Source organism: Epinephelus moara, chromosome 14, assembly GCF_006386435.1.
Source record: "Epinephelus moara isolate mb chromosome 14, YSFRI_EMoa_1.0, whole genome shotgun sequence".
NCBI lineage: Eukaryota > Metazoa > Chordata > Actinopteri > Perciformes > Serranidae > Epinephelus > Epinephelus moara.
Window position 1 is genome coordinate 20674200 of NC_065519.1, and position 27908 is coordinate 20702107.

Sequence of the window (27908 nt, forward strand, 5' to 3'; positions counted from 1 at the left end):
TGTTAGAGCTTAATACAACAAGAATAACAAAACTGGATGCCAGTAAATAGTTTCATGTTAAAGAGGGTGTGGGTGATATACGGCCACTTCTGCTATTTCACAAACATTCTCCTGCTCCAAAGCACTTTACAGTATTATTGCTGTATATATTCTAGTATAAATGTGCCCACTGAGAAATGACTCTCTAACCCTGGCAGTTTTACTACGCACTCTCATCACTGAGCTCCACAGGATCGCACATCACTATGCAAATAACCCACTGCACTAGTGCTCCTGCGCTCCTTCATCCGCCCACCTCAACACACTGGAAAGACAAGCCAGACTTTGAAACGGGTCAGTCAGACAGTGTGGTAGCTACTTTAACACTATACATCTGCAGCTTTGATGTAAGGAAACTTTATCCCACTGCAAGACACATCTAACTGGGTAAGAGATAGAGTTGCATTAATATGAAAATTTCCAAATGAGAAAAGAGGAAGTGCTGATTAACACTATGACGCACATACTGAGAGGTTGTTTTTTTTTCTCTGACGGTAGTAAGAGGGTATGAGTGCATCTGGACAAACTGCCAATTTTGAAATCTATGCAAATACTGAACGCAAATAATCTATGCACTCAGGGAATACCTTCCCCTCAAAATGATCATTTGTTTATCATTTACTCGCCCCTTGCCGCCTTGAATTTGTTAAAATAACTTTGTTATCCTCGCCTGCCTCAACAGTGAGCAAAGAAATTAAAACTGAAAAAGTTCTTGATGAATTGAAGAACATGGGGGCCGCGATTAACAACATCTATTTACAGAGTCTCACACAACTCATGCAGGATAATCCAAGTCTCATTTATCCAGTCGCATCTTCAGTGCTTCCCAAACACATGCATTCTCACTAAAAGAATAATATATGAAAACAAATAAATGCAGCATGCCTGGGCAACTTAATGGAATACATGAGCTGAGTTCAGGCAAACACACTTGCCCATGCGCGCTACTCGTATGTGCTTGAGCAACAATGCATGTGTTTGAGGAAGTGCAGCGATTACACTTCCTGAGAGCTTTCAGGAAGATCATCCTGTCGCAACCTCTGCTGCTGTCCTTCCTTCACTGCTCTGTGGAAAGTGTCCTGACTTTTGGCATCCTGGTGTGGTACAGCAGCAACTCTGCAGCTGCCCCGCAGAGAGTGATAAAAGCTGCGCAGAAAATAACCAACACACACGCCTACCTGACCTGGAAGACATTTTTACCTCCTGCTGCTTCCAGAAAACAACAAACATCCTGAAGGACTCGTCTCACCCTGCCCGCCATCTGTTTGACCTTCTGCCCTCAGGCAGACGTTATCGGACAATTAAAACATGCACCAGCAGACTGTTGAACAGTTGATACCCAAAGCCATTATTACACTGAACGCTGCACTGAAATCACACAGCCAGTAATATTCAATATTTATACTTGCATTGTGTGCAGTGGATTTTGTTGTATTCATTTACAATGTCAATAAAAAGGAATTGAGTTGAAGTACTGAGCATACAACTGGATAAATGAGACTATACTGCACAAGTTGTGTGAGAGACTGTGTGAGAGAACGGGTGTTTTGATATAGTTTTGCTGTTGTTAAACGCTGCCCCCTTTTACTTCAATTCATCAAGAACTTTCGCCATTTTTGGATTCTTCGTTTACCGTGGAGGCATGTGAAACAAGTTAAGTTTTCTTTATGAATTCAAGGTAACACAGGTGGAGTTTTTGGTAAACAAATGGTCATTTTTTTTGTGTAAAATATTCCATTGAGGTCATGATTAAGCAGTGTCTTGTTACACACAATGCATTAAAGTGCTCTTAAAATAAGATTTTGGATGAAATTATTTTTTTTATATTTTGTTCCCTCCTTATATGGTTTGTTTTCTAGCACTGTGGTAGGGACAAAATATTTGACACTACAAGACTACGCCTCTCTAGTATAGTCCCAAGAACAACTTTGTTCACAATGGTGGCATTTACCGCAGGGCGTCTGTACTGGATTGCATGACATTTAGCAGCTGTTCATGACACTGTGTTCACCCCCCACGGACTCTCCAACGCCAGCCTGGGTTCAGACTGTTTGAAGTCTAGATGTATGTTAACTGAATAACTACGGCATTTTTTTAAAAACATCTTGAAACTTCTTTTTGAGGAGATCAGTAACAGGAAACACGCTAAAAGAAATATATGTAGAGAAATACATCTAGCTGAGCCAAATAAGTTGTGCATGTTACACAACACAGTAATTGAGGCTGCAGTGTTATTTTAAGGAGGCAGCATGAGCTCTGCTCTTCTGACACTGGCCTGATGTGCGAGCAGCTTGTTATTTTAGTTGTAGCATGCTACTGACGTGAGGCCTCTTCAGCTAACAGTCATGCTATGTGGCGCAGGCTGATACAGAATACTTGGACCACCAAATATAACTCAGGATTTCACTCACATGATGCCCCCTTCCTGACCATCACACACTGGCAGGAAGCCCACTGCTCTGCCACTCTACTTCCCGCAACAACAACCCAGAGGTCTCAAAGAACATACTCAAGTATCTGATGAAGGAATATGAGCAGAAAATTGATTACCATACAAAAACATAAACATTAAATGGGAGATCGAAATGTGTTCAGACATATCACATGACACCTGGAGGGAAATTTGTACTGAGGCACAAATTCCAATATCTGGCGGGAGTTTAAATGGAAAGTATTAACACGATATTTCCAGACTCCGCAAGTAACAGCTAAGTAGGCTGCATCCACTTCAGACAAGTGTTGGAGAAAATGTGGCCCACAAACTGGAAACCACATTCATATTTTCTGGTCCTGCCCCAAGTTAAGGAACTTTTGGAAAGATGCGTTCGATCCCCTGAGAGCAGTATTCCATCAAAAATATCCCCAAATATCCCTGAAGGGTTTGAGGGGAGGGCGAAAATGTATCTATTACAAATCCTCTCAGGGGCTGCAATTAAATGTATCACAATCAGATGATTGAATCCTGAACCTCCAAAGTACAACATCTGGATTAAAAACTTATGGGAACTGTTTGAGATGGAATAAATCACATATGCATTGAGGTTGCAAAGACAAAAATTCATAAAGAGGTGGAGTCCTGCAATGAGTTTGTTAATGCAGTAAGGGAGCTCTGAAATCCATATCTCACTTTTATATTTGTAAGTTCACTCTATTTCTTATTTACATGTTTTTCTTCTTCTCTTTTTACTCATCTTAAACCTGGACAGATGTTACGGCAGCTGAAAACTTTGCACAATGATCAAAGTACTATGTGAGCGATGTAAAAACTGAATTTGCATCAAATGCTTAAGTTGGTATAAAAAAATTAGTCCAAAAAAACTCTAAAGATTAAGTTATATCGTTAAAAGTGTGGTTAAGATAAAATTAAAACTGTGACTATGCTGCCAGCGTACACTCTGTGGCAGTCTGTCGTTACATTGTGCTTGCTATAATAAGGTATGGGCCTTAAAGAAAATAAAGGTGATAATGGGCTTCAAACTGCACAGCCCAAGTTGACTGCAGCACACTGTGCTCCAAGACCTGCTTGGAGAACACTAATGGGAAAAAAAAATCACTAAAGAATAACGACAGTTTGAGAGAAGGCTGAGATGAAACCACAGGGGCAAACTCAGTGTATGACTGATGGCTTCAGAAACTGCACTGATGTTTCAACTGAAATGGGAAGTGAAGAAATGATGGCTGAATAAACACAGTTAACACATCCGTCTTAAAGGAGTACGAGTCATCAAAGACAGATTAAACAAATGGGCAAAATCGATGCAGCAGAGGACAAATCACAGTATCATGAGTTTTATTCGCTTTTGTTTGATAATAAAAAGAATATTTTTCATGCCATGAGGTTTTTCTTTATATATCAGTCCGTATACATATCCTTTATAATTTTACTGTGCAAAGTTCCTATGCACTTTTCCTTCTTTTGCAATAGTATTTCATACTTACTGTGCATTAATATTTGTATATTTCAATCCCATCATGGACGTTCATTACCTGTCTTAGTAAAAGGTGCATACAGCTTTTGTATTATTTTATTTTTTACTCATGTCTTTATCTTGTTTCATGTCACTTTATCCCCTTACTTTTGTCTCTTGAGCTGCTGTAACGAGTGAACTAACTGTTGTGGGATTAATAAAGTCTGTCTCTTCTCATCTCATCTCATCTCATCTCATCTCATCTCGTGTGAAAGCAGGTTAGTGAACAGTAGAAAGCAGCATGAAGGCCAGTGAAAATGTTACAGTGGTTACTTCTTTTTTATATCTCTTAATTATTCAGTCTCATTGTCAAATTCAGTTCACAACGATGTTGGAGCACTGCTTGGAAGAAAACGGACAGTATTTTGTGACAGTGCGTCATTCCATCATGCCAAAAAGGGGTGTAAAAATTAGCACTTTCACCTGCGCGTCATATTTTCATCACGATCGGAGCCAATTGGAGCTGGAGCTGATAAATACCCTTAACTAAGAGAGTCATTTGTCCTAGGGGTTAACGCCATCTCATCTCATCTCATCTGTAGACTGCAAACCCAAACCAATAACCCTGATTATACTATTCCATATGATGACACTGCACTTTCCTTATTTTCATGAATTTTCTGGAGTGCCAAAACTACGAGACAGTGGTTCTTGCAGTGTAAAGAATATGAAATCTCAATATTATATTATTACATTCTTCATTTTAGGACTCAACACAAGGTAAAATATCTAGTTAAGATGTAGAATTACTGCAGTAGACTATAACATAAAGCTTTTGGGAGCTTTCTGTGCACACATATGTTCTACTGTATTTAGCACAGCAAAGCCCATTAAATCATGCTCCCTGATTCAGACCTGTAGATGATGCCTTTGCTGTGCAGGAACATGAGAGCGGAGGTTATCTCTGCTGTGTAGAACCGTGCTCTGGGCTCCTCGAACTTCCTGGACTTCTGGATGTGGAACATAAGATCGCCACCATTCACAAACTCCATCACAAAGAAGAGACGGTCCTGCCAAAGGAAGCAAAGGGAATGACATTTATACATGTGCACACAAACCACACAAGGCTCCCATGTTATTATACAGTCCAAGAACCCATGACCATGGACATGCTGAGATTGCTTCAAGGATGATACATGTCTGCTTCTCATCAATTTCACGTCTGTTTAATGGATTCCTGCGCAACTCATTGAAGCTGAGAGTCAGCGGGGCAAAAAAAAAAAAAAAAAAAAAAAAAAAACTGATCAAAGCCATAAATCTTCGTCTCTCATTAAAGGCTGTGGGCGAAATGTGATCTAGAAAATCAGAGCCTGGAGGGGGAAAAAAAAATCACTGCAGGAGAGCGTGATGTAGAGATCTGCTCATAAAGCTTCCTGAAGTGACCACGACGTTCAGATACAGCTGACTCCGTTTAACCGCTCTGTGGCTTAGAGTGGCCGAGTATTTTCCCTGAGATTTATAATCTTTAATAATAATAATGTGCTGCACAAGTAAATCAGGCTGAACTCTGTGTGCCGTGTAGCTGTGAGGCTGTAAAGGGAATCTTAAAATTCACACTAGAGCAGTTTCTTGATTGTACTCTCTATTGAGTCTTATAGCGTTGTAAAATTTTAAGATGCTAGTCACACTGACATTTGAGCTCCAAGGTGCAAGAAGCACTTCATCTCAAAAAAACCTGGTTCACTGTTTTACATCAGTTGAATTCCACAGTACTACTTGAGCATTAAGGTAACCACAGATGCCATTTCCTGCAGTGGTCAATTTGAATTCACAGCCTATGAATGGCTGCCTCTGGGATTTCCAGAGTTTATTTATACTGGTTTCTTTTGCAAGACATTCTCCAAACATGCGTGAACTTGATGAGTTTGATGCCTGGCGGTGCGTCATTAGATTCAATTTGCTTTTTAATGGTTAAGATGAGCAGCTAATGATAAATTGCCATGCTGAAGGACATTTTCCAGAAAAACATCATCTCCCCCTCAACACAGAAGCAACACATCCCCCTTACTCATCGCTTCTCCCACGCTTTCCATACCCACTTGCTTAAATTTCACACTTTTGTTTGTAGAAATGCTTCAAAACAATCTTGGATGCTTTCACGACCTGTTCAGGAAAAGCGCGACAAGACACCTAAAAAAGTGAGGGTAAGGTTTAGTGGTGGAACAAAGGCTATTCTGAGGTCTTGTGTGGGCTTGAATGGATCACAGGAGCAGTGTCATTGAGACAAGCCTTCACTTTGTGCTGCTCTATTTTGATCCGAGGTGAAGTAGGTCAGCGTGGTTCAAACGATGAAAGCAGATTAGGAGTTTCCTGTCTGTGCTGGGAAGATCAGCTCTGCCATCTGAGCCTCAGTCACTCCCAACACCCTCTCAGGCACAACACTGGGAAACTGCCGCCACCTGCTGACCAATGTGCGCATGACAAGATTGTATCCTAAATCCACACCACACACTAACTGTATCCACTACAGTACATCTAACTGTACCGTTTGTGTGATGAGCAAACAAACCAGCCCTTGGCCATTGTGTACTAAGAGGAAAGTAAAGCAATATGTGCAGATCCAGATTAATGGACCGAACACAGTGTGTGGAGTAATACATTAACAATCACACAAATGAATGCCACGGTATTTACTAACATGTAAAGTATATATAAACAGGCATACAAGGTATTCAAACAAGATCAGTATCAATACAATCTTTGCAAAGTGCCTGTGCGCGATTAACTATAATCAAAATACCTGAAAGAAAGAAATACTGCATACTACTGCCTCATCTTAAGCAATTCAGGATGGGAGGGCAACAGAGATCTTTACATCCACGAACGATCCAAATACAGTATACAGGGTGTTTTGAGTTTTCCACTTTTTGAATGCACAGTGATCTTCTCAAATATCAACACTTATTTATACCAAATTTGATCTGAAAACACTTTTCAAGGAAGGCAAGGGAGAAGGTGTTTGTTATCCATCCATCCGCTTATCTGGGGCCAGGTCGCAGGAGGCAGCAGGCTGAGCAAAGCACCCCAGACGTCCCTCTCCCCAGCAATGCTTTCCAGCTCATCCTGGGAGACCCCAAGGTGTTCCCAGGCCAGACGAGATATGTAATCCCTCCAGTGTGTTCTGGGTCTGCCCAAGGGCCTCCTACCAGTGGGACATGCCTGAAACACCTCTAACAGGAGGTGCCCAGGAAGCATCCTGATCAGATGCCCAAACCACCTAAACTGACACCTTTCAATGCGAAGGAGCAGCCACTCTACTCCGAGCTCCCTTCGGATGTCAGAGCTCCTTACCCTATCTCTAAGGCCGGTTGTATTCGCAATCTCATTCTTTCAGTCACTACCCAGAGCTCATGAACATAAGTGAGGGTTGGGGCATAGATAGAGCAGTGAATTGAAAGCTTTGCGACTGAGGGTAGAATGAGGTGTTTGTTACCTCTGTTGAATTGCAAAAATGCTCTGATTGTCTTCACAATAAAAGCTTACTGAATTGTAAAAGTGCACGTGTGTATCTGTACTTACCGGCGTCTGGAAACAGCAGTACAGCTGTGTGAGGTAGGGGTGACAGCGGGCCAGTGACAGCACCCTCTTTTCCGTCATGGTACACTCCACATCATCGTCTTGCAAAATGATGTCCTTCTTCAACACCTTGACCGCGAAAACCAGATCTTTGCCATTTAGTCTCGCCAGCATCACCTGCAGACACAATGTACAGAGTTTAAATTCAGTACCACCTTGATACAAATCCTATCAGAAGAGATGAGGCATATCCATTCACATACTGTAGATGTATTCAAGTATTGGAAATGCTAAATGATATACTTCATGTTACAAAATCTTTTGAAAACATTTCTGAATTAATTCGACCATCTTCCCACTTTCTAGTCTTTCTCATTGTTCATCTACTGTGTGTCGTCACCTCATAAGACAGAGCATTTCTCATTATCCTCTCTCGTCATTCCCACCTTGCCAAAACTGCCCTTGCCGAGGACTTGAAGAAACGTGAAGTCTGAGATGCCCAGCCGAGGGGTCTCCTGCTGAGTGGCCGTACTCCCCTTCCTTTCAGACGGCGTCCTCATCTCACCTGCACTTTTGGCCTGTCAGTGAAAAAATAAAATAAATAAATAAAACGGCACTCAGTTCAGCCTGATTGTTTAAGCCACATTTAAAGTTCCCATTAAACAAATAGCTGGATGCTACTTGATCCCACATATTTACATGTTTCCGGTACAAACAGGAAGCTAGAGAGGGACTTTTTGCAGATATTGATTGGCCATTACGAGTGTGTGTTTAGAACACCCCCATATTTCAGATTGACAGTAGCTACTTGTTCAACATTAAGACAGCCATGAGGACAGCCTGCTCTCTGTTGTCTGAGTCTTCTCGCCACCATTATCAACTATGACTGCGGATTTTACCGACAAATCGGACAGGGATGAAATGGAGAAAGAAGACAACTACGATGAAGTCGTTTTTGGAGTGAGGCCAAACATGTTTGAGCCACGGTAGGCTTGTGTCTATATTATTATTCAGTCATGCTTTTCCAAGACATAACGTTAGTATACACCCCCAAATGCAGGGTAAGTCATCAACATTGTTTTTATGTTTTTCCAGGAAATGACAAAGTCTAAAATGAACATGTAAAAAACTACTTTTTTGTTACTGTTGGGCCAGATACTGGTGATGATCAGTGCAAGACATATGTGATTTAAAAAAAAAAGGAAAAAAAACTTAAATATCTATTTGGATTTCATAGGAACTGAACAATGATTTGACTCAATCTCAAAAAACGTAGCCTTTGTACCACTGAGTTGCGTTTAGCGAGTCCTCCAGCCTGCAGACCCATCGCTGCAAGCGTATTGGCCAGTTCCACACTGTTGACCCCACAGTTGGGAGCGACGTTGCCTCTGCAGCGGATGTGAACGTTCATTTTGCAGACTGAAGAAGAGAAACCACACAGACAGGAGCACTCAATACAAAGCCAAATGAGGACATTTGAGATCGTGATTTTGAGACACAAATGACGACGCAGGTCTTACTTTTACAGTGCAGCCCCTGCCTGACTATTCCCCACAGCAGGGAGCCACAGTGGTCACAGAAAGTGGGCGACTTGTAGTTGTGGATGTTGAACATGTGAGGCACGTTGATGCTGAAGCCTTGGGTTATGGGCTGCGGAGAGAAGAAATAGTGTAAACTAACCACTGTGTTGCAACAGTATCGTCAACCACACGTGTACATATTCTAAATAACCTTACATTGCCACGTAGACTTAGTTCCTATTTTTGTCATAGCTGGACCTTCTTTCAGTTTATTGCTGCACTTGCTTCTGTCTGAATTTCCCAAAGGAAGAGAAACTTCTGACGCTCAGCAAAATATAGTAAGACAGTGCAAAAATGGCATGTTCAAATGCTAAAACGTGTATTTAAAGAAACATATGAAAATGCTACAACAAGCATGTGTGGAAAAGTACAGTGTTCTGGCTCAGTGACCAGCTCAACACAGAAACAGGAACCTGTGCATACTGCTGATCACTGCAGGTGTCAATCAGATGTGTGGTGTGTATGTGTATGTGTATGTGTATGTGTGTGTGTGTGTGTGTGTGTGTGTGTGTAGGAGGGGGCTGTAACAGGTCTGCTATATTTTGTACATCCTGTACTACACACAAACTGCTTCAGCGGTGAAAAATAACAGGAACAACTTCACGGCTTGAAACCCTCTGACACACTGTTTCATATGTTACTGCGGGTTTCACGATTTTCATACTAAATCAAAAATCAATCATAATGAGCCTTTAATTTTAATCATCAAAATCAAAAGCAGAGTCAACGATTCTCCCAGTATGTATTTTCTCTTAGCCTGCGGCTGCACGTTTCCTGACACCATGGCCGCTGCCAGAGTCGAAGATGACGGACAAACAACAGAACTGGAAAATCTTCCTGTTTCCCTGAAGTCAGCGGTGTGGCAACATCTTCCCTTCCCTCTGAGTTATGTAAACGACAAAAGTGTTGTTGACAGAAAAACTACAGGTTATGCTACCTCGGGCAACATGACAAATATGGCAGGGCATATTTGCAGGCTCCACAAACAAGCAGATTTGACTGGGAAAACAACATTAACACAGGCAACTCTTTGTCCTCATTAAGGATCTGGGTTTTTGTAACAGATGTGGAAACTCAAGCTGCTGTTGTAAAGTACTCCTCAGCCATCCAGTGCAGGGGTCATCAACTATATTTGTCCAAGGGCCAGACTTTCAAAATTATACAACATTTTTAAAAATACAATAAAATTATTTTAATAATATTGTTACATTAAAACAAAATATTAAACAAGAGCATGTGAAATAAACTAAACATTAATTGACAACTATGAGTTGGTCCCTTTGACTCTGTCCACTCCACTGAGATGACTGGAACTAAGCGCTGCGCCGCATGTGTGTGAGTTTGAGGGAGGGAATGACAGCGAGAGGGAAAGAGATGGTGAAAGGTGGACTATTGCACACATATGTTTCTGTAAGTTGGGCTATTAATAACTTTCTTGGAATGCAGCTCTGTCACTTTTTTTTTTTTTTAGATATTTTTTTGGGGCATTTTTAGCCTTTAATGTATAGGACAGACAAGTGTGAAAGGGGGAGAGAGAGAGGGAGTGACATGCAGCAAAGGCCCACAGGCTGGAGTCGAACCCGGGCCGCTGCAGCAACAGCCTTGTACATGGGGCGCCTGCTCTACCACTGAGCCACCGACGCCTCAGCTCTGTCACTTTCTGATGCATCACTGCTACTGATAATAAGCTGACAGATGGATCTACGACTTCTTTAGGATCCGGTAGTTGAACACACAAAAATGGGTTTGGTAAATCATTCATCATAAACATATTTCCATCTCTATTGTTTAAATCGTTGCTTTAATATAGGAAAAAATATTAGAAACCCTAAATATTGGAACGCATTTTTTTCCTCCTCACTTTTTCTGAATTAATTTATACTCCATGGGTGGGATTGGAAGCTTTGGTGGGCTGTATGTGGCCCATGGGCTAGCAGTTGATGATGATTGTGGCTCTTCTTTTTATGCTTTTTATGTAGTTTGTTTAATTGACTGGTGAAATAAATTATTGTTATTCCATTTTAAATAAATTACTTAAATTTGACCATCTGGCCTTTGTGTGGTACCAAAAAAAAAATATGGCAAAATATATCATGGCATGACATAAATGACATCTATAATGGCATAAAACCTATTATCTGTTGATCTTTACAAACCAAAACTTAAAAATGGCCTAGCCTTAAGTGCTGAAATAAAAAAATCTAAATCAAAAACTGAATCAATGCTAAAAACTTTTCCATTCCAGCACTTCTTGGATCTCCACTTCCTCTCCCACCAAATAAACTCATAGACAATCCAGTTGTCTGGCACACGTTGAGAGTGTGGGCTCAGTTCTGGAGACACTTTGGCTTCCTCGATTTTTGCCTCTCAAGTCCCATTTCCGCCAACCATCTTTTCCAGCCCTCCTTACTGGACCCTACATTTCAGGAATGGCGGAGACTGGGTATTGAGCGCTTCAGGGATCTCTTCACGGATAATAGTTTTGTATCGTTTGAGCAACTGGCTGAAGAGTTTAGTCTCCCTAAGTCTCACTTTTTTAGGTATCTACAAATAAGACACTTTCTCCGCTGTCAGATACCAAACTTCCCTCAGACACCTGATATGAACATTGCTGATGCACTTCTCAATTTACAACCATCACACAAGGGTTCGATCTCCATTATCTACAATAAACTGCTGGGCATAAGGCAGGCCCCACTCAACAACATTAAAATCGCATGGGAGCAAGATCTGAATCTAACCTTGTCTGAGGACATGTGGGACACCATTTTTCAATTGGTTAACTCAACTTCTCTTTGTGCCCGTCACTGCTTGTTGCAGTTCAAAGTTGTACACAGGACACATATCCAAATCGAAATTGTCTCGCTATTACCCAGATGTAGATCCCTGTTGCGACAAATGTAAGAGAGAGGAGGCTTCACTTATCCACGTTTTGGACATGTCCTAGCTTGGAGAAATACTGGAGGGAAGTCTTCCAAACTTTATCCTTAATTGTCGGCTTGGACATGGAACCTGACCCTCTGATTGCTCTTTTTGGCACCACAGGTGACACAGATGTGCGCCTGACCCCAGCGAAACTCCAAACTCTGTCTTTCGCCTCTCTCTTGGCCAGACGTGCAATATTGCTGAGGTGGAAAGATGCTGTCCCGCCCACCCACGCTCAGTGGTTGAGAGATGTTATGTCTTGTTTAAACCTTGAAAAAATACATTACTCAATTGGTAACTCCAAAGATAAGTTTCAAAAAGTGTGGGGACCTTTTCTGGAATACTTTCATAACCTTCAAACTAGGTAGGGATTGGATCCTTTACTTACACTTTGTTCTCTGTTTTTACGTCAGCAATACCAAGTGTATAAATCGGTCCTCTCTCTGATGCCTCCCTTTGGCCCATGCGTGGGTTCATAATTTATATTTATTTCTTTATTTTATTTTACTTTACTTATTTTTTTACCCTCTTAGATTGAAACCCAACTTCCAGCTGTTACCTGTATCACTCCAGGAATGAAGTACAATTGGTCTATTTGTCCTGTTTAGTCTCTTATGTAAAAGTCTGGCTTGGAAATCATGGGTGGGGTGGGTGGGTTAGATAAGTTCTTTTTGTTTTGTGTTGTGTTATTATTTTCTCCCTACTGGGCATGGACAGGATTATCTCTCTCGACCTATGAGTTGATTGTGTATTTTACAAACTTCCTGTCAACACTTAACAACTGTACCATATATCTGTGAAAAAGTTCAATAAAAATATCTTTGAGAAAAAAAAACTGAATCAAATCGCGACCTTAAAGTTAAAACAAACTGAATCATGAATTTGGAGAACTGTGACACCCTTATTTGTTAGTCACCTGATGATATACAGTTACCAGAAATCCTGCTGTTGTGACCGCACAATGACCCTGTGTACAGGAAGTGTTGTGTGTTATGTGACGGTCACTCTGTTCTCACCTGGTCCTTTGCTGGCTTCTTCATGCGTGGACACACAGTGACGACCTGCTGGTGGCATCGTTTGTGAACCACGCAGGTGCAGACTGGGAAAAAAAACAACCGCTCAATGTCAAACTGGCAAACCCGTGTTTGTATGTTCAAGTCACTGCGGCAGAAAGAGAACATAAAGTCTGCTCACCTTGGCACTGGTAACCCTGTTTTCCAAACACACCCCTATAGTAAGAGACAGAGAAACAATCAGATCCAGCTTATAGTCTACACAGACATGTGCAGGCAGCGGTGATTCATCCTTGCTCAATGTTCTTACCAGATAAACTCTTTGCAGTGGAAACAGAAGGTGGGTTGACGGAGAAAAGTGGACATGAACTTGTGTCCGTTGACTTGGTGGATCCTCCGTTTCACAGCCCCCTGTCGCTTCCTTGTAAACTGCTTGTAGGTCTTCTTATTCACTATGGCATCATCTGACAGAAACAATACATAAATAAATAAATAAAATGTGTTGAAATTGAAGGAGTGCAACAAGTGCTGCTGACAGTAAGTCAAAAAAGCATACACTGAATCCTAGTTACATGGATAACTGTTGCACTAAAGCAGCTATAATGAATATTTCTATATTAACGGTGGACTACTTGCATAAGAAAGAGGTCACTCAGATTGTCAAACCCACAAGAATTATCATCTCTACAGAGCTCTATAACACCTTTCAGCTCTATGTTTTGGTTTTGTGACCTAAATCTTTACTTTTTTGGTTCACTCTTATCATTAGCTTTAGCTGCCACAGCAGGCAGCTGTTGTCAGCCAAAAAAACCCCCACTAAAGACCCACTGTACACTACCTGAAGTGCTAGATATTTCCTGCAGACACTGGCGTGGTGCTCCAAATGAAAACTACCATCTGTTTCATACTATATCTAACTTAAACGGTGATAATATGTCAGTGTTGTGATTGCAGCTGGCTGTAAATCGCAGGTTTAAATATTGTGAATCCAGAAAAACTACTTTATTGTCTGAATTACCAATTGATGAACTGTTTGGTAAATAAAATGTAAGTTAGTCATGAAAAATTTTCAATTTTCACCCACTTTGCCCAGAATTTAATGAACAGAAGCAGAAGCTCTTGACATTTTAGAAACTGAAACAAGCAAATGTTTGGCATGCTTGTTTGATTAATGACTTAAACCACAAAATAATGATGGAAATTGTTGGTGAATTTGCATTCAATCGATCAATCAATTAATCAACTAACTATTTTGTACCAGTCCAGTGGTGTTTAAATATTTTCAATGCCAGCTGCAACATTCCCCCGCTGACTTGATGTTACCAGCCAAACCAATATCATGATATCACTGACAAAAGAACATCATCAGTTTACTTTTTCTTCATATCAACTGACTGAGACTTTGTATTGCGTAAAATCATGTGCATATCTTTATACCTTTGTGCACATCTGCACGGTGCGGCTCTATGTGTTCTAACTCGAGGTAAATACGGAGCTATTTGTGAGATGAAAACCACACATGCTTTACAGAAACCTGCTGGCTGAGCCCCCGCGATTCTCCTGAAAACAACAGATATATTTGTGGCAGAAGTGTGAACAGGGGGCTTTACATTCGTCACAGAGCGCTCCTGTATCAAAGTATATATGCACAAGCCTAACTACTTCATTTTTCTCTGTAAAAGGTCAAGATATCGGATAAACACCTTCAGAAGGACAGATGGATTTCTGTTTTCGTTTTGTTATCCTGTAACATCTGTCTCCATGAAAATGGAGTTTAAAGTGCATACTCACTGAGACCCAGTAATAATTTAATTTAATTTAATTTAATTTATTTAATTTTTAATTTAATTTAATTTAATTTAATTTAATAATAACATTATTTATCAGTGTTTAGTGGAATTGTTTTGTGATGATGTGACAATACTGTAATATGATTTTGCAAAGTCAGATTTCCAAATAAGCTGTGAGGACATTTTAATGTAAAGTAATTTAAAGTCATTTAAATTTTTGTTTCACATGAGCAAAGACTTTGGTCTGATGTAACCTTTAGAAGTGGAGCAGTTTATTGCAGCTAATATTATTATTATTTCAAAAATGTATTTCTTATGTTGCACACAATTTAATATGATGATATATATCAATATCAGATAATAACCCAGCCTGATTGTTGCCTGGAAAATGGCCAGAATGGTGCATTCACTGGCAATAAGTAAGCATAAGAGAGCAGCTGTCTCTCATTGCTCAGTGCTGTTTGCGGCCCATCACAACCCCCCTGAGGCTGACCAGCACACAGATAATGTGAAACTCTGAGGTCATGAGTCACGTGTATTTCAGCAATAGTGACCTTTTAAGTCATGTAACTGATGCTGTTGTACACACTGAAAATATCCATATAAAAAGGCTGAGCTTATGTCCAAAGTTTGGTGAGTAATGTGATGTTTGCTCGTAGTATTGTGACAGTATGGTGCTTTTCAGGAAAACAAACATTCCAGTGGACTCTGCGGAGAGCAAGAGAGGTACATAGAAGAAAAATGTTTCAGGGCAGTGCACCAGGAGCTTTTTAAAGTTTGGAAAATGCAGGTGAAATCTAAAATTAAGGTAAAACACTGGGACTACCTTTGTTTAAGCTGTTAACGATGGATCACATGAAACATAATATATATAAATTGTAGGAGCCGTGGATTAAAACGTTTTGAGACGGTTTATATTTTGTATTTTTATATGTTATTTTGGTTAGTGTTTTGGGATATTATTATTTATTACTATTTTGTGATTGTGGTTATTGGGAGAGTCTGGTCACATGGGTATACGTGGTGACACTCATAATCTATATGAGCATCTCATCTTCACATGTGTGGGTTGGGTTTTTGGTGAGTGGGTTTGCCATATTTTCTGTTGACCGCACTTATCTTTGTTCATTGTGATCATCTTAATTCCAAGTTTGTGCACATTGTAAGAAGTTGATTCCTTTTCATTAATACATTTATTCCACGTATTCTTGGATCTCAGTGAATCGTTTGTTGGCGTCAGACGAGTTAAACAGGCCCAGTCTTTTTACATAAATTATATAAAATAAAACAAAAAACAGCCAATATCTAAAAAAGGAAAAGATGAATCTGTGAAGATGCTTTGCTAGTTTAAAACAGTGGGAGAGTATCCGCAACAAATGCAATATTTGATGCATTTGTCATCAACCCAGTCACCAGCAAAAATGTTGGCATTGTGCATTTCTTTTCTTTTTTTCTTTTGAAAGACATGACAGTGACTATGCTGTGGGAGAAAAGACAGGTGACGCAACAGACAAACATTCAGGAAGTAAAATGCATGTTGAGGGTGTTGAATGGCATTTTTTTGGTGTGTGTATGTGCGTGTGTGTGAATGTGTGTGTTTGTGTTGATGAAATGGTAAAGGGGGAATAAGTTAGAACAAGTGGAACGGGCGAAAGGAAAAGAGACAGGAATAAATATATTAAGCAAAATAAAGTAAGAAAAAGAAAAAACAAACAAACAAACAAAAAAAAAAACACCCACCATTAATTAATTCATTTTAATTTCTGCAAACCATGGATATGTGGTGTTTCTACATTATTTTGCAGCAAATACGCTGAAACTGAAACTGGAAAATGTTCCGTTACATTTCAATAAACACTGGGGTTAACGTGTGGTTAGGTTTAGGCACAAAAACTACTATTCTATTAAAAAAAATGTTTTTGTTTCGGTGCCTAAAATACCACTGGAAAAACAGCTTCTGGTCACTAAAAACACCCATGTTCGGTACTTAAAAAGCTGCTGGTAAAACAGTGACGCATTGTTGCTAAAATACATCCAGTTTGTTGTTTGTTGGTTTCGAACAGTGGTCTGCAGCTTGACAGGCGTCTCTCCATCCCCTCCGCCTCCAGATGACAAGACCAGCTATTATACTTTGTCACTTTAGAAATGTTGACATGATACATATGAAACATTCGTGGTCTGCAGAAACGTACAATGCCAACATCTTCTTCTGGCGACGAGCTGCATGTTTTTCATATGTAAATGAAACTTTAGTGCTTCATGAGGTTTGGCAGGCAATGAAGCATGACGGCAGCAGATAAAAAAGGGGAACTTAATGGATGCCAGTTAGTCACTAGCGTACCAAACTTCTGCTTCAGAAGACCGGCAAGGTCACTTCCCACTTGTCTAATTTAAATGGCTCCATGTCATCGGTTAAAAGATCATGTTATCTAGGCAAAGTGTTCATGTCTTCTGACGTCTGAAGAAAGCAAACCTTCCTCTCATCACAAAGGCCGAGCATACCTGACACATACTCAGGTCACACACAAACATGCACGCACACCTATTCTGAAAGCCTCTTTTGTTACACAGCTACACTTTGGGTATTCAATGGCTCACAGATGATTATTATTCAAAACAGCAGGCGGTGTTTCACAAACTAGAAATGACAATACAGTGACTAACTCAGTTGACATGAATAGCTGGCACTGGCGCTGCTGTTAAAGATAGTGTGAAAAAGAAACAGAACAGGGGAAGTATGAAGGTGACATTTCTGCATGGGGACAAACACTAGTCTGCAATTTGAATCTACAGGAGCAGCCTTACCATCAGTGAAGCATCCAGTGAGTGTAATATGGATGAAGACTTTGCCCTCTGGCTCCAAGTCCATCTGCAGGCACACAAACACACAGTTACATATCTGCATGGTCAAACAGCTAAACAGAAACAGTATGAATAGATATTAAGATCCACAAACAAAAAGGAAATCAGAAATATGGCACAGTTGATGCTTTTAAATTGATATAGCAAAGAGTTGTTGTTGCTTGAGTTACAAGAACTGGGTTAAAATAGACATATGAGATAGCATCTGACATTTGAGCATCAGTCCTTAAGCTCTGGTGCAGGAAAAATGGACCTACGTGACCGCATATTTTTGCATTCCCGAGTGTGTACGTTATGTCTGAGGAATTTGGTCACTGGCAGAAAGACAACAAAGCAGGTCCTGCAGGTTGGGCTGGTTGTAGAGGTTGTGGTGATCTGATGCAATGCTCAGCTGAGAGTGACGTCTTACAAATTTACGCATTTAAAAGCTACACATACAAAAGAGGGTCTTCTTAGAAACAGACAGCAACATGGAGACAGAACAAGACACCCACTGCAGCAACCACCGAGTGGAAACTTCGGTCACTGTATGCTTAAATAAAGATCTATTTATGCTACACACACACACCACTGCCTGGAAAATGCTGTCAGCCCACAAAACACTGACACATCAGGTGTCTATTCTGGCTGCTCAGTTGGCACATTAAGCGTCAAACTTTCATTTCATGGAAGAGTTCATTTCACTTCATCTCAACCGTCTCCAGTTTTGTTTTTGGTTACCTGCTCATATCCTGTGTCTCTATCTGCAGTCTAGACAGCAAGTTTGACTTGTCCACTGCGAGGACTTCCTCTATGTGTACTATCTTTGGTATTTTCACCTCTGCCTACTCTGACCAAGCTCTTGAAAAGAACTTGAGAGCTGCGGTGCAGTTTTGAAATTTCTCTCGGCTCTGGTTTTGCAGCTTAAATGTACAAAAGGAGTCGGATTAAAGGACAGATTGTGTCAACTCTGTTTTTAAACAGTATTTACATGACCATGTGTGCAACACAGATTCCAAAAAAGTTGGGACATGGTGTAAAACATAAATAAAAACAGAATGCAATGATGTTCAAATCCTTTTCTGCATACAGTAGCTATAGTAGGCTACATGCCAGTTTTACACATTTTCCAATGCAGCCTTTCACACAAAATTTAGATCAGACGTTAGATTTAATTCAATAAAACTACACTGACGAAGAAATTGTAACATTTAATACTTAAATTTAACTGTATTTAATAATTGGAGAAGCCTTTATTTGCAATGCTAACTTCAAGACACTTACTGTATAAAGAAACTAATCTCTCATAATGCTCAGACGGATTTTTGGCCCATTCTTCCTCATAAGTCGCATTTCTATTACAGTTTTGCGCAAAATGAATGCGATATTTCTAAAGTTTCAACAAAGTACAATTGCGACTTGCAGGTGTTTCCATTAAAAGTTGTTTTGCGTGCGAGCCGTAATTCTCGTAAAATCTCGTCCTGCGAGACTTCACTTTGTTTGCGGAAGTAAAATGGACATTCCAAATCTCTTGCAAGCTGGAACAATCATCTCGGTTGCCACTGCTGCTGTTGCAGTAGTCTACAACCGAAGATGAAGAGAGCGAGAGGTATTCCAAAGGCAAAGTCCTTATGTGTGGCAGCGACCACGGATAAAGGATTTCTGGGAGAGGATCGTGAACAAGGAATTCACCAATGTCACGTCCGGTGACGTATATTTGCGAAAAAACAGTGTTTCCATTACACTTTTGCGATATACTTCTATATCGACACGTCTAAAAAACCACCTCATGAGAGCGTAAAATTTTTTTCCTGATATTTGAGAGTTTTTTTGAAATGTAGGCGTTTTTCATTACCATTTTTTTTATTGCGATATTTAGGTTTTGCACATTTTTAGGGTTAATGGAAACACACTTATAGACAGTCTTTAAACCTTGAAGATTTTCGAGAGGACTACTTGAGGATCATGAGAAAGAATTTCATTTTTAAAACTTCAACAATTAATGTCCTTAGTTCCCAAACACTTAAGGTGTTGTTAAAAGAAAAGGTGATGTAACACAGGTGTAAATATGCCCCTGTCCCAACTTTTTAGGAACATGTCACAGGCATCAATTTCAGAATGAGTGTATATTTACAAAAACAATAAAGTTTATCAGTTTGAACATTAAATGTCTTTTAACTGTATTTGGATTTGCAGATCACTACATTCTTTTTTTATTTAAGTTTTCTACAGCGTCCCAACTTATTTGGATTCGGGGTTGTATATGCAAAGAGTGACTGGTAAATGTCAAAGCCTCGTACTGGCCTGACTGTCACTGTGAATCCATTTTTAGCATGGACTATGAATTTTGTCCATCACTTGTATTTCTTCTTACCTCAGAAAGGAGAAAGGAGGAACAATAATGTCAATCAATAACTCTTTTGACATACTTAGAGGCATAGAGCAGTGTTTTAAGACAGACTTGAAAAAAGTGAACCGATCCACTAAGGCTGAGCAAATTATGAGCTAATCTAAAATAGATCCGTGGGTGGAGGCAGCATGATACTGTAGTTCAAAAGCAGAACATTAATTGCTGTATCACAAAGAGGGAAGTTTCTTCTTTTGTTTTTTCAGAAACAGGGGCTGGGCAAGTTTCAGTCAAGCAAGCAGTACACATTGCTGGAAAATGTTGAGGGGCCATATTTAACCCACTTTCAGTTTCAATGCCTCTCAGAAGTTGATATATTGTGAGATTTAAGAGCTCAAAGTGTCAAAGATGTCACAACGCAGTGCCATGTAGTGTCAGCAGGTGGGAGGCAAAGGAAACTGGCCTCATGTGTCTAAATGTCATATGGTGAATGTCTCAGACGGATGATGTCAGAGTGACATTATGAGTTAAAAAGAAGGAGTTGAGTAACTTTGGTTTGAGTGCATCAAACTGAACCGTGTGCACAAAAGGGGGTGAGGAGAGAAATGTGGATGAGAGTTAATAGACAGTGAGTATTTTAAAACTGAGCCCTCCAGCACTGATCAGATGGTGGGAACGCTGCGATAAGCAGCAGTGTGGGCGTGTGGAGGCTTGTGCCTCAGTCTCTGCTGCCTCACATGTGAAACAAACCAGCCCAGCACTTCTTCAGCACAACAAAGCACAAAAACCCTTCACAGTTTAGATGTGGCAGATAACAGCTTTGAGCTCGTGTCTTGAAGTGAGAAAGCCAGCTAATTGCTTCTTATAAAACTGAGAGCCGAGCTCCACTTTCACACCATTTCCCCTCAATGCTTGAGGGTCTTGGTGACAGTGTGTGCAAAGCTGTGTCTATTGTTTTTTATTATTATTCCTAATAATGATCTTGCACTCATCCCACTCAAACACACATCATTACCTACTTTTCTCACATAAGGATATATATTTCTCAACACTTTCACACTCATTTTAGTCGTATGTAAATGCTCAAGGGGGAGAAATTCGCAGAAGCCTGTCTGAATATTTGTTAAGATCATAATTCATACACACCTTTTTTTAATCCGTTTGCTTACATTTGTTTGCCCTGTCAAAACAAAGTGTAATTCAAGTGCCTTGCCTAGACTGCTCTTCAGTGCACCTTACTTGTTTGTTTGTTAAATACTTGTGGACTTATGTTTCAAATTCAATAAATACACTTGTTTAAAATGTATGTAAATGCGTCACTTCTTCAACACCATGCCAGTGTGACTACCTCATACTGAATGTGAGGTGATAAACCACAGAAGTGTTGGGCAGTCAGTGAGGTGTTGTGGTAGGAATTTACATTTTGTAAATCATTTCTACAGAGTACATATAAAGTTGAGGTATAAAGCATTTGTCTTCCATGTATAATGTTGTACAAGCTTCCATGTGCTTTTTGTTTGTTTTACATTACAGTTAAAGTAAGGTGCTTTTTGGCACACACAACACACTTTACTTTGTAAAGTTATTTCACTGGTAATCGAGTGTTTTGCTGCATAATATAAACGCACTGAGTGATTTAATTAACTTAAGGTTTAAAAAATGTTGACATTCTTTGCAAAAAAATGTGCTTAATTGACAAAAAACTGTGTCTTTCTGTCTATTCTGTGTCTAACAGGAGTTTTTTGGTACGTAGTCGATACCACCTTAGCTTGCTCCAGGCCTGGACAGGCTCAGGTTACACTCACCAACACCTGCAGTGGCTTAAAGTCCTAGAGGGATGAAAATAAGCAACAAGAGGGAAACTCCAGTGTGAAGGAGCAGTTTTTTGTTTGTGTCTGGAAGAGAGGGAGACTCATGCGATACTCAACACAAGGGCATTTAATCTGAGCTTTGATGGGGTCCATTTTAACCTTCAAGTGTGCATTAGGGAAGCAAAGTGTGGGGGATTTATCACAATACATTTGTTTGTACAGGCAGGTCAAACGCTGTGCAGGGCAGGCAGAGGCAATGCAAGTCTGCTTGTGCACGATGCATTGTGGTGAAACAAGTCTTCATTGGGCAGAATTAACACTTTGCCAAAGCAGTGTTATGTGTGGTTGCAGACCACATTTGCAGTTGATCACAGTCTCACTAAGTGCATAAGTGCAAGACACAAATGGTCCCTTCTCTGGTGGAAACTGTCCAAACTTAGACATGACAATGTGAATGTGTGATGGTGTTAAGCCTCTGCATACAAGGGAGCATTGATGTTTTCGGGCAGAAAAACAGGCAATGTTACTCACGTCGTCAGTGACACGTGTAGTGAACATTGCCCCGAGCTAAATTGCATGTTTTGTTTCCTGAACCTGCTCTCAAATACTGTTCAGCATGTGTTAAATCTCTCATGGACAGAACTACAATGTTTCCGTGTAGAGAAGAGTACATGTCATGTCCTATAGAGACTTAATGAGACTTGTTCTGACTCTGACTTTGAATGTAGACTTTTATAATGTAAATCGATCTATGGGAGCTACATTTTAACAGTATTTTTCTAGAAGTAAATGGGGAAATACTATTAGAATATTCATGGATGGATTTTGAGACAATCAGTCCCTGTCCCAGCAAACAACAGAAAAGATATATAATACAAATATCAAATTGGACTGGGTGGAGATTTAAGGGGAATGTTGTCTCCTTAAACGTCAAGGACTAGTAATTCATCCATCTACTGGATCTTATTGTCAAGACTGGATTACCATCAGGGCAAAGTGGGTCATTTGTCAAGGTCTCCAGATTGTAGGCTTGGGACCAGACACTAACCAGCATATAAGTACTGGTTAGTGTCTGGGTCTCTGGTAGGCGTGGGAGGATCAATACCCAGTGCATCAGTACTATTAATGAGCTGTATATGGACATGGCATCATCATAGTGTGCCTTTGGTTCAGAGATGCATCAGGGTGCTTGGACCCTGGTCTACCAACAGGTAAAAGTCCTGCATTAAAAATCTCCCCAAAGTAAAGGTACATAAGTATAGTGTCAAAATATACAACATAGACAGAAGTAAAAGTGCTCATCATGCAGATGGCACATTTCACATTACATCTGAATCTGTAAAGTCACTAAAGCTGTCAAATAAATGCAAGCATGTAATGGAACAAAACCAGCGCTGTGTCTCAAAATGGGTACCTCTGTACTACTTGCTATTTTGAGAGCATAAGTGTGTTCACATAGAGAAATGTGGTAATATGCAGTGTACTATGGTGCACTTACAATGGTCAAAAAGTTGAGTGTGGGACGTTGGACACTTCTGACCTTCAATGGTCAGAAGTTGTCTTCTGCGTTGTCTACGTAGTGGAGGGTGCAAAATGTTGGCCACCTACCACGGTAAAAACTGACGCATTATACATGTGTATTTTTCACTACCGCTATACTGTTGTCAGATAGAAGCCATCAGTTTGTTTACTGAGTTAACTGCGTAATAATTTGGGACCACAAACGATAATGGGAATACTAACATTAGCTTGCTAGCTAGGTAACAGCAGCACATCATCAGGCATGACATTACATGTTGTATAACTAAATACAGAGTGGGCAAGATATTCTGGCGAGTGACAATCATTCGTCAAATGTTGGCGGTAATGCTCCACTCAGATGCCATTCGTCAAGCGGTAGAAAAAAAGCTGTCAAATATTGCAGTTGTCATTTCTGTTAAGTGTGCAATGGCCATGCTTGATTTTGCGACAACAAAACTCCCTCAAAATTGGTGCTCTACGCAAGTAATTTCACAGTGTACCGCATAAGTGTACTTACAGAAGTATCCAATTTGAGACACAGCACTAATGCTGCGGCATCGCCAACCCCTACTCTGCAGGCAGAGCTAGCCTTACAAATCAGGCTAAGCCATATAAACCATTCTTTAGGGCCCCTGGTCTACGAAATGTTTTTTTAATGAACAAGAGACAATAAGTGAATAAAAACTGAAGTTCCTAAACAAAAACTGACAAGATTTTGTGCCATTTTTTCCAACAAAGACGGGCGACAATTCATGTAGGCTAAGTAAGTAATTTACCGTCCCTTACAATAAAAGCACTCAAAGGATTCTGTGGTTACAAAAAAATAATCTATGGTGTGTGGGTGTAATAGAAAAATACTGTATTTACTGTAATCTAAAGAAAGTGTTTCTGCTAATACTGTAGGTCTCACTTATGCTGCATTCACACTACAAGCGACACAGCAAGAGTGTTACCAGCTACATTACTACTGAGTTGCCGTGGAAGTGTTGCTCGAGCACTCGTTATCATAGCTCCATCATCACAGGCTTGTGTGTCTGCTACTTGCCATTAAACAACTCGACTGGATGTCATCTAAAGTTTGCATTTGGTTGTAAAAATATCTGCTTTTGATTGATGCCTGAGCCCCATTTCAACATCACATTTTACCACCCCACTGCATCCTTGTATACACCGCAATACACACAAAGCTAGCATTGCATCAGCTATATATTCATTCATCTTACGAAACCGCTCATTCTGTTGGGGGTTGGGGGTACACCCTGGACAGGTTGCCAGACTATCACAGGGCTAACACATAGAGACAGGCAACCATTCACACTCACACCTATGGCCAATTTAGAGTTAACAATTAACCTGCATGTATATCTTTGGATTGTGGGAGGAAGTCGGAGTACCCGGAAAAAAAATCCACACTGACACAGGGAGACCATGCAAACTCGGCTACCCACCCCAGGGTTCGAACCCCCCAACCAAGGTTCGAACAAGGAACCCTCTTGCTGTGAGGCTACAATGCTAACCACTGCACCACTGTACCGCCCACTTCTGTTAGCACCAGCAAACAAAAGCTAAATAACACAGTGCCACAGCTAAGAACAAAACATATGATTGGTTGATGCTTCCCCGCATCATTGGAGCGCTGAAAAAAAGTTGGGGGGAAAAGTTGGAGTAATAATTAAAAACAATCGTCAATCTTTGCTGTAAAACTATGTATCGTGTATTTACTAGGGATGCACGCGATTAGATGTTTAAACAATTAAACGTCGACTCCCTCGCTTGTCGGCACCAGAAATATTAGTCAGTTAAACCAATTAGTGTTTTATTCATGTACAAGGCCGCTTAACTGTCATGCAGCCGCCCGCCACTAATGGGTACTACAGAACCATCAGACAGCAGTCCCCCTCCCCGTGGTAATGCAGTAACAGCACGGTGGGAAATTGGAGAGATGTCTTCTCACAAAACCAGCACGGTTTGGCAGTACTTTGATCTAGAAAATTAATTCCGCAGCAATTTATCTTTTTTGAGATGTTATATTATTTGTTAACTGTAAGTGAATTTTGTCAGATAATGTGCTGAGTTTACATTCATACTGCACAGCGCAAAATGCCTCTCATTTCAGCTGAAATTTAATTTTAAATTAGATGTTGTTTTATTAACTTTAAAGTGAATTGCTAGCACTTTTGCCAGATAATCTACACAGTTCAATGTGCCCTACATTTCAGAGGCAATTTATTTATTTCAGATATTATTTTAGTGGTTAGCTTTTGACTGAGTTGCCATCATGTTCACATTCATACCGCAGGGCACAAAGTGTTGTCCCAAAGTTTTTTGGGACAATGTTTCAAATAGTTAACAATAAATTGTGCTAAATTTTGACTGTTTTCCCTTTTTTAGACTAGTCGACTAGTCTTAATAAAACTTTCGTTTAGTCTACAGGGACATTAGTCACCAGGAACATCCCTAGTATTTACCCAAGCAGTTTTTGTTTTGTTGGTTCTTATTATTTTTCAACTATTTTATTATTTCATAATGCTGTTATCACAAAAAACGTCTTGATAAAGGTTATATTACCACACAAAAATATCATGATACTATGCTGTTCCGATTTCCCCCCCACAACTAGTAGCATGTTGCTGTGTCGCTCATAGTTGAGAACGCAACATTAGTCTTTACATGCTTGTTTGTACATTATGTGTACTTAAATTAATATTTACAATACATAATGTGATCACGTTACAATAGGGGGGGCCCAAAACCAAATCTTGCAAAGGGCTCCCAAAAGTCTGGGGCCGGCCCTGTCTCTGGACATGGATAATAGGGTGGGGATGGATCAAGAGGGACCCAAAGGTGGATGTTTCCAAGGCACCCCAATAGGTTAATCTGGCAATGATTGGGGTAATGAGGACTGGAAAACATATTTAAGCCCTTGATGTGTTAACTTTTTACTCACCCATCCCTCGAAAGTCTCCCCTGTGTTGGAGGTTTTGATGAGGTCCTCAAACAGGATGATGCAGTTGGCCACAAAGTCATCATATCCGATTGGAGTGTCGTGGAAAACCGCCAGCTCGATCTGTTTCCCGTCGTTCACGTTCAGGCAAAAGTCCTCGTTGAACGTCGGCGTGTTGGTTTTCTGTTTGGTGAGAGTCTGTCCGATTTTGACCTCGTCCACCTTCACCACCATGTAGGGGTCCAGGGCCGGGGGGGCTTTGTTGAAGATGACAGAGTGTCGGAGGGAGAAGGTGGTCGGCTTCAGGTCCACCGCCTCTCCGATCCGGAGCTTCAGATAACCGTTAAACTTCATCTTTACAAAGCAAGTTTAGCCTCGCGCGCAAAGTCAATAACAAAGAAGCGAAAAAATAAAACAAAGAAGTCATAAAAAAAAGCATTCACGCCTACTTCATATCAACACTGACCGACAAAAAAGCTATAATAAATTCATAGTTAAAATCTCTTCACTCTAATTTGATGCCAACCGTTGGTCTGTGTGTGTTGCCGTCATGCTGACTGACCGTGTACCTGCTCACCTCCCGCCACTCAGCACACACACACTTACTGTCAGCCCCCCAGTCAATCCGCTGCCTCAGTGTCTCAGTGTGAACCTCCTTTAAGAAGTTTCAGTAAATAGGAAGCCACAACATAGACATGCCGAGGAGGAGGCACAGGTTCCGCATAACTTGTCACGGAGCGCACAAACACACTCTCACAACCTGTCACTGTTGGCTTGCTGCGTCACATGATCGACTTTGTAGTTCTGGTTTTAGAAAGAGGAGTCTAGTACTACGCCGACCATGATGCATCACTCTGTTCACTGGAGGTGTTGTGGTGGCTCACCTGTCCCGTGCTGAGTGGGGAAATACCGCTGTCTAGTGGATACTAGCCTATTTGAAAATTTATATAACATTTTAGGTCTGTACTTTTTAGGCTAATTATAAAAATAAAAAAAATATACATATGATAAAGACATTTTTTTGTTTGTGCTCTTGTGTTACAGGTCATGCCCATCACGCCACTTTTGATTCTGCAATGTTGCCAGGCAGTCTAAAATCCCACAGTGGAGAAGCATGATGCCTGCCTTGTTTGTTTCTGTATAAAAATGCAAAGGTGACATAAATAAGGGACATCGTGGCAGCTCTATAGTGCAATCTGCAACAGGTTGTGTGTCCTGCTCCGATATAGAGCCAGTGGGGCCCTCTGCATGTCTGTGCCCAGGAGCCCATTGTCTCATAATTTGCCCCTGGCTGTGAGTGGTAAAGTGAGGATTTGACTGTGGCTTTGCTCAGGATACGTTTAGCCTCAACAGGAATCTCATCTGGGCAGTCAATTTAGATATCATAAATTATGTGCACAATCAATAATATGATCCAGCATTTTGAAAAGAGCTTAAATCCATCTGAGTAACAATATAGCCCATTATTAGCAGAAGTTACTCATATTGCATTTAATTGTACAATTTTGATAACTTTTTAAAATGACTATTAAAGTCTTGTGCACCTTTATGCTTTTAATCAACTAGCTCACTGTGCAGAGTAAGAATTTGAATACAAAACTCACGATCATCTT

The 27908-nt window shown here is 40.4% G+C and overlaps 1 protein-coding gene across 1 annotated transcript in view; it reads right to left on the reverse strand.

Annotated features, from left to right (window-relative positions):
* prkcha (protein kinase C, eta, a) overlaps positions 1 to 26985 on the reverse strand; it is a 36012-nt gene extending 9027 nt beyond the window's left edge. The window contains exons 1-10 of the mRNA XM_050061712.1: positions 26299 to 26985; positions 17637 to 17700; positions 13352 to 13505; positions 13223 to 13257; positions 13045 to 13127; positions 9044 to 9173; positions 8809 to 8942; positions 7970 to 8101; positions 7527 to 7700; positions 4863 to 5017 (exon numbers count right to left, since the gene is read on the reverse strand). Coding sequence (XP_049917669.1) covers positions 4863 to 5017; positions 7527 to 7700; positions 7970 to 8101; positions 8809 to 8942; positions 9044 to 9173; positions 13045 to 13127; positions 13223 to 13257; positions 13352 to 13505; positions 17637 to 17700; positions 26299 to 26649 — 1412 coding nt within the window. The 5' untranslated portion in view covers positions 26650 to 26985. The remainder of the gene's footprint in view (positions 1 to 4862; positions 5018 to 7526; positions 7701 to 7969; positions 8102 to 8808; positions 8943 to 9043; positions 9174 to 13044; positions 13128 to 13222; positions 13258 to 13351; positions 13506 to 17636; positions 17701 to 26298) is intronic.
* Positions 26986 to 27908: the final 923 nt, after the last annotated feature.